Source organism: Pavona decussata, unplaced genomic scaffold, assembly GCF_977016875.1.
Source record: "Pavona decussata unplaced genomic scaffold, jaPavDecu1.1 SCAFFOLD_64, whole genome shotgun sequence".
In the NCBI taxonomy this organism is placed as follows: Eukaryota; Metazoa; Cnidaria; class Anthozoa; order Scleractinia; family Agariciidae; genus Pavona; species Pavona decussata.
In genome coordinates, this window is record NW_028145484.1 from 5,173,960 (window position 1) to 5,189,122 (window position 15,163).

General features: G+C 40.2%; 1 protein-coding gene across 1 annotated transcript; it reads left to right on the plus strand.

Annotated features, from left to right (window-relative positions):
- The first annotated feature begins 52 nt into the window (after positions 1 to 52).
- LOC146478686 (endoribonuclease Dicer-S-like) lies at positions 53 to 14,320 on the plus strand. The gene is made up of 12 exons (XM_085112277.1): positions 53 to 705; positions 1,338 to 1,976; positions 3,278 to 3,490; positions 3,942 to 4,372; positions 5,541 to 5,707; positions 6,387 to 6,516; positions 8,067 to 8,273; positions 8,694 to 8,870; positions 10,241 to 12,409; positions 13,026 to 13,197; positions 13,322 to 13,394; positions 14,146 to 14,320. The coding sequence occupies exons 1-12, from the start codon at positions 444 to 446 to the stop codon at positions 14,303 to 14,305; spliced, it is 4,800 nt and encodes a 1,599-aa protein (XP_084968403.1). The 5' UTR covers positions 53 to 443; the 3' UTR covers positions 14,306 to 14,320.
- The last annotated feature ends 843 nt before the right edge of the window (positions 14,321 to 15,163 follow it).

A 15,163-nucleotide genomic window follows, 5' to 3' on the forward strand; every position in this document is an offset into this window, starting at 1 on the left:
GGTCTCCGAGGATGACTATGATAGGGTCGTTCTTTGTTACAAGCAGTGTGGCTAGAATGAGGGTCACTTTATCAACACGACTGCGTCACTGGAAAATTTAACAGCTGACCGGTGAACCATCAAAAGCTTACCACCCGGGAAGCCAGCTGTCTTCGAAATTCTCGGAAAAACAGTGACGTCATTTTCATCAAACTTTTTGCTTACGGAAGCATTTTTTGGGCTGTTTGCTCAGCAGGAATATTCGCTCCTTTTAACAGAGAGGTATTTCTCGTTCCTGGGTAAGAAAAAAATAAGTTTTCATAGCAGTGCAGTCACTTGATTTCCACTGATCTCCCGCCGGTATGTGAAACCCATCGAGGCTTACTCCTCGATTTCCTTGCTTTACCGAACCTTAACATTTGGACAACCATGCTTTTCTTAGTTCATTAGACCAAGTGACCGTCATGAAAGAGGAAGAAAGCGAAGAAAGTTCGTCAGCCTCCGAAATCGAAAGCAAAACAGAACCCGAGCCGGAAGTGAGAATGAGTGCTCGCCCGTACCAAGTAGAACTTCTTGAACGAGCCAAGGAAAGGAACACGATTGTTTGTCTCGGCACAGGGACTGGAAAGACGTTTATTAGTGTCATGCTGATAAAGGAGATGGGTCACCAAGTAAGAAAAGCCTTCCAGAAGAGAGGGAAAAGAACCTTCTTCCTCGTTACTACAGGTTAGTTTCATTTACTCCCTTATAATAATACTGCTGGGGTGGGGTGTGGAGTTTTGTGATTATCTGGGCAAGAGGAGAGGGGAAGGGCGGGAACTGGTCTCAATATGGCGGCAGATCCAAATGTGTTTTGACGTGCACAAAGTTGGGTCAATGAAAAATTACGTTTTATTATATAGTTCTTGCTTCCAAGCGTTAAAGCTTGCCTGTTACCCGTTTATTTTAAGATTGAGTTGTAGTTTGTCGTGTAGACTGGTTTTATACGATTATGGCATGGTTCCATAAATAGGCCATTTTACAGTTGTGTACTTAGTGACCTGGCGTTGGATTGGAAGCGAGGCTGGGGGTGACCTTGTTTTGATACAAACCTCACTGCTTTTCATATGTAGATCATGCTGTTCTTATACTAACTAGTTTGTATTTACATATGAAAGGCAGTGAGGTTTGTATCAAAACAAGGTCACCCCCAGCCTCGCTTCCAATCCAAGGCCAGGTCACTAAACACACAACTGTAAAATGGCCTATTCTGGTTTATTTTTAAATGATTTGTCTTCAATATTCAACAGGTGTATTTTACCTTACAAAGTATATATAAACATGGGGTTTACAACATGATATTTATATTGTTTACACAGTCCCTTTAGCCATCCAGCAAGCCAAGGTCATTGCCAAACACACAGATTTGAAGGTCAAGCATTATGTAGGAGAGATGGGAGTGGACCTCTGGGACAAAGATGTCTGGCAAAAAGAGTTTAATGAAAACAGTGTTTTAGTCATGACAGGACAGATATTCCTCAATCTTCTGAGCCATAGCTTCATCAAACTTTCACAAGTGAATCTGCTGATTTTCGATGAATGCCACCATGCTAAAAAGAAACATCCTTACAGGCAGATAATGCAATTTTTTAATGGATGCAAGACCGAAGATTGCCCTAAAGTCTTGGGGTTAACAGCTGCTGTGATTCATAGAAAAGTAAAAGTGCAGAAAATAGAATCTGAAATAAGAGACCTGGAGTGCACATTGAGGGCGACATGTGAGACGAGCCAAGATGATGAGATTGAGAAGTATGCTGCCAAGCCAAGGGAAGAAGTTGTGACATTTTCAAATAACAGGATTAACAATGATTTAAATATCTTAATTAAAAATCTTCAAAAAGTTGTAAGGTCAGGAATAGATTTTCTTCCTGAACTCAAAGAGTGTGAAGAGGCATTATTAGAACTGGGGCCCTGGGCAGCCAACAGATTAGCAGAATGCTTTGTCAAAGGCCTTGAAGGTATGGAAACTTTAAAAACTGTAAGTTACTCCTGGTAAATTATAAACATCTCCTTTGCTAAGAGGCAGCCATCCAAGCTATCCTAGGGTCATATGCAGCCCCAGGAAACTTAGAGCTCAGGTATAAGTGTGAAAGTAGTACACTATGAACACTAGAAATATTTATGGATTTTTAATAGCGTTGAGAAGGAATTTACCAATCAGATAATTGAGATAACAAAACCACAGGTTGTAACAGTAATTATTTCTGCGTTTTATTTTTTCTTGTGGTTTGATTTCAACTTTGATTGGTCACAGAACAATAAACATTCCAGAAATAAGTTGTTAGTGTTCACAATTATTTTCTTAGTTTTACAGTAAATTATCCATCTAAATGCTCAGTCAATGAAAAAGTGTTCAGCATTATTTTAAAGGTTAAAGAAATGCATTATTTAGTACTAGGGCTTCTTTTTTTTTTAACTTTTTTTGTCTAATACATGATCAAATGCATATACCCATTTAGCTCAGGGCCAGGTTAATCAAACTTATGTCAGTTTATGTAAATATTATAGGAAATATTCTTTCACTTATTGCAGGGTTTTTCATATTTAAATCTCTGCAGAAAAAAAATGAATATAGAAATTCATTCACTAGATCATACCTTCTCATTTCAGCTGCAGTGAAATAACTGTAGACAGATGGGCCAGTAGGAGGCATATTTAAGTGTCTAGGAAGAAAATTATCTTGACCGCTGTTAAATCAGTACTCAAATTAACTTTACCTTCATGATACAATAATTAATAAGTCACACTATTTTAAACTGCTACAGGCCAAAATGAGACTTCCACTTTTTATGCTCTTTGCTGACTTCAATCTCAATTTTTTGGTCTCGAAAACAAGATTTGTATAGACTTTTTTTAACCCCTTGTCTTGACAAAGAGAAAAGGGTTATGAAATTATATATTTTGTTTCCTTTTACAAACTGTTTGGAAACTAACAATAGACAAAAATGTGAGTAATAATATTTATTATCAACAATATCCATGCATGGTCATAAATCTTTACAGATCAGGTTCTTAAAAGCCTTAGTTATAGGAAAAGCTTGATCTATGAACAAGAAAAAGGTGGAATTGATCAATTTAATTTTTTCAATATTCATAGGCCATAAAGAATGTACCTTTGTGGTTACATTTTTGTAACAACTGACAGTTAATCTCTTATCCACTCTGGCTTATTTCGTAGCCCTGAGCTCACACAATAATCAAAGATAATTTCAGTCTGTTTCTATTGGAAAATTCTAATATGTAATTTTTTTGCTTATAGAGAGATCACAGTTGTTTCATGTTAGCAGAGAGGAACAAGAGCTTTGTAATTTGATGACAACCAGGCTGACAGAACTGCAAAATGTGTACCATAATTACTTACGTACATCAACCGCCAGCGATGTCTCAGAGGGCTATAGACAGTGCTGCATCATGCCCAAGCTGAAGAAGCTGTTAAGAGTTTTAAAAAAATATGGGAATTCCATGTACAATGGTGAGAGTTGATATTTTAGCCAATTTTATCATCCAAGCATTGTTGATGTAAATTGGGAGAAATACAATATGGCAGTGGTTTGTGACATGTCATTGAGTCACTAAATTACCATGATGTCTGTTACCATCAATTTCAAGCATATTTTTTAAGAAGTAGCTTTGTTCATTTTAACAGTTATTCAGTAGTTATAAAATAATATTTTATGAATAATACATTATGTCTTTACTAGTCTTACAGTCCTAACATATCGCCAAGGAGACCTCTTAGTATGAGCCTGGGGGTTTCTTGAGGTCTCCTCGCCACTTCTTACTTCTTCTTTTACTATTATTATTCACTGTAAACTTATGTAAGATCTAATTCTATTATTCACTATAACTTTCTATGAATGTATGTCGTGGTGAATAAAATAAAATAAAATAAAATAAAATAAATAAAATTTATTTCTCTACAGAATCTGACAAAGAAAGCAAACTCTGTGGCATTGTTTTCGTTGAGAAAAGATGGACAGCTGTTATCCTCAGTGAGCAGATCAATTTTGCTGCTAAACAAGATCATGAGCTTGCCTTTGTCAAAAGCAAGTTTGTCATTGGCCATGGTATGGGCACTCAAAGATTTGGCTATTCCAAAGAAACAGAAATGGACTGGAAAAAGCAAGAAAAAGTTCTGCGACAATTCAGGAAACATGAATTTAACTTGCTGATTGCAACTAATGTTGTTGAGGAAGGCTTAGATATTCCCGAGTGCAACGTGGTTTGCCGTTTTGATTTTCCAGATAACGTCTGCTCCTATCTCCAGTCAAAGGGTAGAGCCCGTGCAAGAGACTCCATATATTACATCTTTGTAGATGAAAAAGAGAAGGAAGTAAAGGAAGGTGAATTGGAGGTAACTTATCCATCCTTCATAGTCTCTCACTAATAAATTAAGTAAATGAAAATTCAGTGGAATAAATGGCTACTCGGTCAATTTTTTATATTATTTAATTTGTAACATTCCTGTAGCACAGAAAATTCCCTTGCCGGCAATGGAGATAAGTGTCCAAATTTGGAAGGCTCACAATCATTTCATACTGATGATGTTATTAGCATTGTGTTGTTCCAGAAAATATCCATACCACCCCCCCTCCCCTGCCCCGAAGTTTTTCTGGTTTGAGGCCACCCTACCCCACCCCTCCAGAAATTCCAGTTTAGCTCCATACTTTTCTTTAAAAATTTTTGTTTTTCATACCCCCTCCCGCTCAGAATTTCCAATGACCTTCCATGGGGTGAGTATGGATACCTTCTGGAGCCGGACATTACACACATCTGAGAGATATGTTTCTCTGTAACATTCTGTCAAAAATAAAGTCGTTGTTGGTGTTCTAGCAAATCCAGTTGTAACGAAATCAAACTGGTAGCTATGGTGGGAAAAATTTTTGAATTTAAGTTCAAATTCATTACCTCACTGCAGCTTTTATATGGGAATGTTGCATATTTATACACAATAGTTAAATTAATCAAAACTTATGAATAATATTATTATTTATTTTTTATTATTATTTATTATTTATTACTTATTAATACTTACTCCCTTACTAATCATTAATATGATGCTATCCTAATAGATCTATTTAGGGTGTGTAATGGCACTACAAAGAAAAGCCTGTTTAATAAGCTTCATTGTAATCATGGAATTTGTTTTGGATACGATGCAGAGCACACAACTCACAACTCTCACGGAAATCTGAGGATTTAATTCTTGTACTTTTTCTGTAAACTGGAACTAGCGGAAAATAATACATTAATTACTATGAAGTTCTGTCTCTAACATTATTGGTCCTACTTACAATAATTCTGTCTATCCTTTCCCTTTATGTTCATGAACTTGTTGTTTATTGGTCTTCACTTGGTTTTGCCGATTGTTGTCTATCTGACTACTTGTGCTTATGAGCATCTTTTCTGAAAATGCAGGGATTTTTACCTTTTTAACCAATTCTCCCAACTGTTGGGATTAATTGAGCTCCAGTCCTAATCCAGCATTGGGTGCAAAATAGAATTTACTGTTAATTCCTCAGATCATGCGAGCAATTGAACACTCCCTCTTGGAGAGATGCCACGACCGCAAGGAACCAACTGAAGAAGAATGCGACCAGGCAGCTGACGCTGACCAGTTGTTGCCTCCATATGAAACAAAGACTGGTGCAAGAGTGACCATGAGTGGCAGTCTCTCTCTCTTAGCCCGGTAACAAACTAATTCCTTTTTCTGCAGTTCACTCTCATTTAAAGGGGCAATGTTGTAAATTTGTAGTGTTACTTTGAACAAAAAACATATTTTTTTATCGACGGAAACCTAAAAATGATGGTTCAGTTTTTTTTTTAACAATTTGAAGGCCTCAGAATTTAACCGACCTCAATGCATTTTAGCTCCGATTCACCAAAGTTTTTTCAAAGTTTTCTTCAGGAAACATAAAGCTCCAGTGTTTTATCCACTCCAGTTTTGGGATATCATCATCATCATCACCCTTCGCACAAGTAGGTCCATATTAGAAAGTCTGCAATGTTCCATCTCCATGCATACATTAACTACCCTATCCTCGATTACTACTCTTTCAATATCCCAGTCACAGCATCATATCTGCTTTCTATTTCCACTGTTTAGGCCTTCTAGTCGTCCTTACTTTCCCCTCAAGACACTATCCTAAGACCATGCAATCACAGCAATTTTAATTGCAACCAGAGCATCTCTCACAGCTTGAGCCCACCACATCACAAATCAGGAAGAAATTTGTTAAGCTTAAGAAGGGTGGACAAGACCACCTGGTAAAACGTTCCTGACAATTAACATCCAAACATTCTCTACATATTCCTTTACTTGGTTTTTGAGGTAAAACATTATGTCGTTTTTCTTGGCTTATTTCCAGGTACTGTTCCAAGCTACCAGGTGACAGGTTCACTCATCTTAATCCAGTGTACAACTACAAGTCGCACAGAGATGGTTTCGTGTGTGAACTGGAAATGCCCACAAACTGCCAACTCCGTAAAACTATTGTTGTGAGTGCAAAGCCTTTGATCTGATTCTAATCTTGACTGCCACTGCATTGTCTGACAGAGTCATGCTTTGATAGAAACAGACGGCTTTTTCTGAATCGCAAAAGTATGGCATGTTTGCTCTTCAGCTTCTCCCACGTTAAGCAACTCTGACGTGCACTATCGATAATTCTCGTGGATCGGAAAAGACGGGATCACACCTTTTTTTTTCTTTTATAAGAACGTCAAATTTGGGGGCTAAGGCTAAACGTTCTTAGTTTTTTGACAATTTGAGCCTGACAAAGTTCTTAAGATATTTTTAATTTACTTGTTATAATTTTACAATAAATCTATGCGGACATGACCAAAACTTCCATCAAATAGCAATATATGCCGTAATGTGGTGAAAAGTTGCTTGTGGCATGCTCTGTTCCACGGCTTATATGTACTCTAGCGCTGGGTACAAGACTTCCAGGCAGCGAACTCTCGGTAAATTTGGCTTTACAAAAAACATTTGGTTAAAAAAATGTTCTCAGTTTTAAAACAGGCTCTCAGCTTGGATAATAGTTAATTTCAGCCTCAACGTTGTTATGAAAAAGGTTTTTATACAAAAAAAAAAAAGTGTACATCCCGCTACTGGGACATCTCTTCTTACTGAGGATGAGGAAGCCAAAGGGCGAAAAGTGAGAAGGCAAAACGTTTTAGAGTAAATAGAAGGAAAATTACCGCCCGAATGTATTGGGACAAGCTGCAAATAGGTCTCAAAGACTAGTCGTCGAGATCGATTTAAAGGGGGGGCAAAGACAGCCCCCAGCAGAAAGAGCAGAACTGTTGTAAACGACTAGGAACTGGATCTAGTCAAAATTGCACGTGATCATTTGTGGTGTAATTTTTCGGATTTGAGGTTGGCTCTCGAGGGACATCTGGGAACTTATCTCAGGAACATTAAGTCTAGATGTAGCGGATTTCGTTATCATGCAAATTTCGAGTTTATCTGCTTGTTGAAGACTTTGAACAATACATCAAGAACGGAACCTTAAGTTATGTGGAGTTAAGGTTATCCGTCAGTTTTATTTTAACAGTATTTTTATATCATTGCTCTTTTAAGCAGAATAGACAGAAAGAAGTCATCGCTTTTTATCGTGTGACAAACCGTTTGTTAGGCTTTGCACTAAACTATTAACCTCCGTTACCTTAATCGTTACCAGTTGAAGAGCTGTTTGACAAAATTGTCTCATAGAAATCAAGTAATTACCGTAAGAGAACAAAAGAGTATGGACGTATATGAATGTATGGACGACATTGCGTACTTTGAAATAGTCTAGTTATTTTGGCGGGATTCTATTTTTACACAAATCTTTCACAGCCTTATTCAGATTTCCAACGGCAAATATGCCCTTCAAATGGCAACATTCATTTCATCAGCTAGAAGAACCAAAAGCATTCTTGTTCAATTCACTAGGCTTATACATGTGGCTACACTTCACTTTCAATCTGGAACCTCTAGTCAATGGCCTAAAACGTAGCCGTTTTCTTGAAGCTGACGATATCTCTCCGGCTTTGTTTTTCAACAGAGTGATCTCATGCCACAAAAGAACCTCGCCAAAATGGCTGCTGCACTTTCTGCCTGCGAAGAGCTTCACAGGATTGGCGAGCTTGATGACAACTTGTTACCAGTCCGCAGTTTATCGGACGAGGAAAGTGAATCGGAAGAAGAAGAAACTGAACCCGGTGGAAAGAAAGCGGGAACAAAGAAACGAAAGCGAATCTATGAGAGGAAGGTAGGCAATTGCCGTCTGGCAAAATTTGTAGCTACTAATTTGACATTTCGTTAGCGACGAGGCACGATCTCTTTGCCCGCTGCAATAATTAGAACTGCCAGTAAAAAGTCAGCGGGGATTCTGATTTTCATTCAGAATTGTCTTTGAGTTGTCTCACAAACGACTCTGAAAGACATGCTCAGGGCAGGAAGGTCCCAGTATTTTATACTTTGATACAACACCAAAACCAAATCCAGAATATTTTTCCACGCTTGGCACTGGTCGCATGCTTTCTGTCTCTGGTATTAATGAGTTCTGACGAGTCATTGTAATTGCTTTGTTTGGCAAGATGTGGGTTTTGTTTGTTTGATGTTCACAGGTGTTAGGATACCAACCAGTGTATATTCCACGATATTCCACTGACATTCTTCTTTTACCCAGATCCCCAACGTGTTCATCGGCAGCTTGGTTCAGGAAGGGCAGCCCCAGTACCTCACGGTCATCAGCATCAGAATCACCAAACGTACCCACCCGAAAGATCTGGGTGCCAGTGCGCGATTCTTCAGGAATGACGCCTGCCACAAGTTCGGCTTGTTGACAAATGTTCCACTTCCAGCGGTTAGTGCTAGATAATCCTCGTACCTATTTAGGAAGTTTTTTAGCGGAAATTGCCCGTGAATAAAATCAATTGTGGCCATTAAACTTTAAATGTGCCGACCATTTTAATGGAAGCTATCGAATATAGCTTCCCTGAGATGCTGTTTGTTTTGGTGTATAAGTTGACTCTAACTTTGGCTGTTTTGAGACTGAATGAGATCCTAAAATATCGCAAGGGTTTTAAAGATGTTTGAAACTTGATGCTAAATTACAGAGTTTCTCGGAAAACATTCAGCGATATCGCGCTGAAATCGCAACTGGTTTACAGCTGCGTTTTGAAGTCACAGCCTTACTTTTAGTTGCGTGAGAAAAAGTGCAGTGAGGGTACGACAAAAGTTGGTTCAGAACTCGCACGTGAAAGGGGGCAATACACCTAAATTTGAAGGAAATTGGAAAAGGTTTTAAGAAGGGATAGAGGAAAGAAAATGATTTTTGGAACACTATCAGACAGTTGATACCCACGCAAGAGCACTCCAGGTTGCTGTGGACTAACTTGGTATCCGTCTATTAACTATTACCTACAAATTCCAATTTTAAAACTTAACTAAATCTTCAATATTTCTTATTTTCTTAATTTTACCAATCTTTCTAGAAAAACTGCTTCTCCTAGATATACCCCAAAATCACCCAAAAATTCACAAAATACCTCACAACACAGATTCACGATATGATGATAGGGTGTTTGGATTGCTTGAAACGTGAACGAGATATTTCCATTAAAGCCATGTCAAGTGGCGGAAAAATGGCGTTCAGTTGTAACTCCCCCTTAAGGTTGTCTAGGGCGAAATGGACTTTTTCCGAAAGTTACGCTTTCCGAAAACGGGGGCTCAAAGTGCCGTAAACTACTGGTGATACGCCCAGAGTCATTTATGTACAGTATGTGGCGTCTCTTTCAACAAACGCTTAATAAGATCTGGCATTCGGCCACGTTCATGTAGTTACTCTATGTACGCATAAATCCTCTTTAAAGCGCCCGGTATCTCTCTTTTGATTTCGTCAATCATGATAGTTTTTATCTGGATAACTGAAGATTTAGAGTATTCTGAGCTTCCTTGAAAGAGGAATCAATACAATGCGCTTATTCAAGGATAATTTAGCCGAAAGTACGGTCAAATTTGATTCATCTGTGCCCTGTGGCTTGTTTAGGAGAAAACGACCAATTATTTCTTCTCCGAGTGTAGCTTCGAAACAAAACCGCTCGCTTCCGAGGAATTATGCACCGAAAGCATGCACAATGCAATGAAATGGGATTGCTTTAAATGGAATGAAATTTATTGAGCGATACGTTCTTTGATTAAAGGCTTATTCGCTGTACTTATTTCAATCTACAGGTGCGATCATTCAAACTGTATCCTGATTACGGTGAAGTCACAGTATCTCTGAGTAGTCACAGCTCACCGCCATGTGACAAGGTCACCAAAAAGAGCCTGAAAGCTGTTCAGAAATTCCACTGCTTTTTGTTCAGCCACATTCTTGGCAAACCCATGAAATTCAAACCCGGACATGCAGACGGTAGAGCGGACGGTTACTTTGTCGTTCTAGTGAAGAACAATGGACGTGATGTGGACTTTGATAGCATGAAAGATGCTTTGCGTTTGAAGGATTCCCTGGCGCGGTCACGCAGAAATGTGCGAATTGAGGAGGACATGGTGGTCAGTAAAAACTACGTGGATTCTAAGCAAAGGTTCGCTGTTTTTAAAGTGCGCCATGGTCTCTCTCCCTTATCCGCCTTTCCGGACAAATCCAAAGCCAAAACCTACAAAAGCTACTTCCGGCAGCACTATGGGAAGCGCATTACTGACAAGGATCAGCCTCTCATTGAAGTGAAAGACATTTCCGGTAGAGTTAATTTTTTAGTGGACAGAAAGCTGTTTTCCAAGAGCAAGCGTGAAGCCATTCACCTTGTTCCGGAGTTGTGTGATGTGCTGCCTATCCGCGGATCTCTTCTCAGTGTCTCCCTGATGCTGCCGTCTATTCTGCACCGTGTCAACACTCTTCTACTTGTTGGTGATGTCAAGAGCATGATCGCTGGAGTGCCTGACCACACAGATGAATCCAGTCTCCCTGCCATTGGTGCTGAAGGTACTAGTGATGAAAAGAGTCTTCTCCACCTCAAAAGCAGCAGTGCTGCTGCAGAAGTAGCCATGGATGTTGATGATGATGATGATGACGATGTCAGTGACGAAGACGAAGATGTCGTTGATTATGATAATGACTTTGGTGATGATGATAATGATGATGATGATGATGATGATGTTGATGATGATGATGATAATGTTGATGATGATGATGATGATGATGTTGATGATGATGATGATGATGTTGATGATGATGATGATAATGGTGATGATGATGATGATGATGATTACGACGATGATTATGATGACGATAACCTCAAGTCTTTGTTTCGTGACAGCCGAGGTCCAGTCGACCATCCTGACTCCGCTCTTGTCCTTCGAGCCCTGACCACCACTCACAGTGGAGACGCGTTTAACCTAGAGAGGCTCGAGATGCTCGGAGACGCATTCTTGAAGCTGGCGGTGTCTCTTCACCTTTTCATGAGCTATCAAGATAAAGACGAGGGGAAACTGACCAAGCGAAAGAAAAACCAGATCAGTAATCTGGCGCTGTACCGTGCAGCCGCCAAGAAGACCTTGGCTGGGTATCAACAGTGCACGCAGCTAGCACGTGATAACTGGTGCCCCACGGGATGTCAATTCAGGGAAGTGCCGCAGGAAAGTATCACGGGCTCAGGTGATGCAGTCATGGATGTCGATACCGATACTTCTTGTGCTGTAGCTGAGGAAATGGAAGTCGACGAGCTGGCTGGTGGAGGTGGCTCACAAGATAGTGGCCCTAACACATCTAAGGGCAATACGCAAGTCATAGCGGACAAGTCAGTTGCTGACAGCATTGAAGCGCTCATAGGAGCGTATTTGATCTCCTGTGGGTATCTCGGTGCGCTCCGCTTCATGAAGTTCCTTGGTTTGAAGATTCTTCCTGAAGTTGACGGTAACGACGACCTTAGCAAAGCAGAGCAAAGCAAACCGGGTTGTTACACGAGATTTTGGCCTCGTGTAGCAAACACGACAGGAGCTAGCAACAGTGAAGACATGGTGTCTGGTTTAGAGAACTTTGAAAACTCCATTCATTACAGATTCCGCTCAAAATTGTATCTACTAGAGGCTCTTACACACGCCTCGTACGACAGCAACCGCGTCACGCCATGCTATCAAAGACTGGAATTCCTTGGAGACGCTCTGTTGGACTTCCTGGTCACGCAACACTTGTACTTCCGTCACGCCAAGTTGTCTCCTGGTGAGCTGACGGACATTCGTCAGGCCTTGGTTAATAACAACATTTTTGCAACCATTGCTGTCAAATACGAGTATAACAAGTATTTAAAGCAGAAGTCACCAGGGTGGTTCAAAACGATCGAGAATTTTATCACTAGAGTGGAAGATGAGGCTGAAGAAAGGAAACAAAATCACAAAAGCCAGGTAGGAAGGACAATGGTGAGAGAGTTAGACGTTACGTTACATAAGTCACGCAATGCTTAAAATCTTGTGAATGTGCTTTCTCTTTTGATTGGAAACATTCTTCGCATGACTCAGTTACGTGATCTCATTCTATTTTTATGCATTACGTGAGTGCTACGCGGCTCAAACACTTTGCAGCACTTGAGGATTGAGGGTCAACGTTCAAAATTTGGTGCAAGTTCTGCAAGAGTTCCGTCTGTCTTTTCCCCCTCCCCACCCCCTCTCCCCTCCCATCCATCTTTGTTCAGTGTTTAGGACCGTAGGACCGTTATCCGTGCTGCTCAAATGATTATGACTTGCGTGACGTAACGCTCTCTTGTTGGGTGAGTTTAGTCACGCATCCTCTCTAAGAATAGACTATTTGATCGGGACTAGTGATAGTACAAATTCTCCTAATGGACCCATTTACAATCTTGTGCCTAAAGTCTAGTCCTCAGGCTCTGACCAGCGGTTGGTCGCCAGAAGAGTCTCACCTGGCGAACAACCGTAGGCCAAAGAGACTGAGGTCTCTGGGATTGACATATTTACTAAAAAAAGAGACACTGATTTGCCAACGTGACTGGTTTTTGATTGGTAGGTCACTACAGACCCCTTTATTTTCGTGTCTGAAGAAGATGAGGAAGGAATTGAGGCTCCCAAGGTCCTGGGGGACATCTTTGAGTCTGTTGCTGGTGCAGTGTTTTTGGACAGCGGTATGGATTTGACCAAGATTTGGGGCGTGTACTACCGCATGATGAAACCTTACATTGGTAAGCTAACAAATGTCATGACTGAAGATATCATTTCTTTACAATGTGTTCGTTAGTAGGGAACTCCTTGTAATGTCAAAGCTGGTAGAGTTGTAAGTAACAAAGTTTGTTCCCTTTGTTTCAGATCACTATTCAAAGAACATTCCAATAAATCCAATCAGAAATGTGTATGAGAAGGATAACAACCTAAACTTCAGGTGTGTGTGCGAGTTTTAATAGTCTCCTATGCAACCTTTCTCTCGTCACGCAACGCTCCGAGGAGCGTTGCGTGACAAGACAAAGAAAGGCTAGTACGAGTTTAACCGGCCTTGCTCTCAAAACATCGCCAAGAAGTCAACAAAAAAATGATAAGTGTTACATTATATTTCATGTGGTAAAACATCAAGAAACTAACCGCACCAAATACGTTTCAATTTGAGAGGTCACACGTTGGGGTTTCACCCACAAGGACAATGGCCGACAGCACAGCAGGAAAGTACTGCTCAGTTGCTTTTATTGGAATGGTCACACTTTAGGATTTTATTCGAAAATTCAACTAGACAGAAGTGAAAATTGGTATCGGAGATGTGAAGATCTGAGCCTGGAAGTAAAATGGTTAAGAAACATCGTACATTTCATTTCGCTTCGCTTTTTGAAGACTCGCGTGAACCAGTATGAACCGCGAAAGGACTAAAATCATTACTTCTCTCCCCCCCCCCCACCCCTCCCTCCAAACGAATGGGATGTTACTCCAGCAGTATCATTTATTCACCTAAATAGAGAAACAACAAGGAGCGGGAGTTTCCTCTCTAAGACACCAAAACGAAAACAGAGATTACACTTGATAACACTCGCAAGACTTAATTAGTCACCGCTTAAATTGATTTGCAATTCAGCAATTGAGTTGTTTGTGTGGGAGGAAAATAGTAACAGATAGACTTATTGGCATTTGTTTTCCTTTGTCATCAGCAAAGCAAAGAAATTACCTGACGGAAAAATCGAATGCACTCTGCGAGTGTACTGGGGAGAGTTTGTTGGTAAGGGCGCCAACTATAAAATCGCTAAAACTACCGCTGCTAAGTTGGCAATGCAGGCGCTGGAAAGAGGAGACTCGCCTGAGACAGAGTGATGCCCGGCCTGAGAGAGACTACGGAAACAACTACTCATTGCCTTCCACGGCTCTGAGCGACACATTTGTGGTTCACGTCACAGTGAATGCGTAACAGGGTCATAACAATGGCCTTAAAGAGTCTCAGGCCTTCCTAAGGGGAGGGGGGAGGGGGCAGGTGAATAACATTAGCATAACCTGTATAGGCGTTCTGTTTTTCTACAGAACACCTTAGGAAGCATGCTCGAAAAATTGCCTTAAGCTTAAAGAAAACTACAAATGACTTATGCAATGTTCTGTTGAATACACCGGCACACAGCTAAACTGCTACCGGCCCTTATATAGCCTTCCGCGCTGCCGTATTTAGGGGAGTCATGTTACCTTCCTCGAGGAGGGTAACATGACTCCCCTAAAACGACAGCGTGGGAGGCTAACTCTTCTTAGGTCAGACCACCTAGTAGTAACGTTTGTTTGGTCCATTGTTTTATGTTTATTATACTATCATCATTTTCATTTACTATTTTTAATTATTATTAAATGCGTACCGTAGGTGTAGTAGCTATTCTTCACCAAACGGCGATAGGCTCTTGTCAAGTTTTTATCTCAAATACTGTAATCATATCTTACTTTAAGATAACTGCATGATTTTCAATGCCATTTGAATTACTGAAATAGATTAGAAATACATTTTTTCAATAATAAAAGCATGCACTAGTGCGGTGCTTACTTATTCCAAATTACAGCAGTGATATAATGTCCGACATCTGAATAGGATTTTCGGGTTAGCTTTTCAATCTTCGGAATTCTCATGATCCGCGGCAATCTTCGGAGGTCTTCGCGTGACCTCAGCAATGTTTAGAATTCTCCGTGATTTTCGGC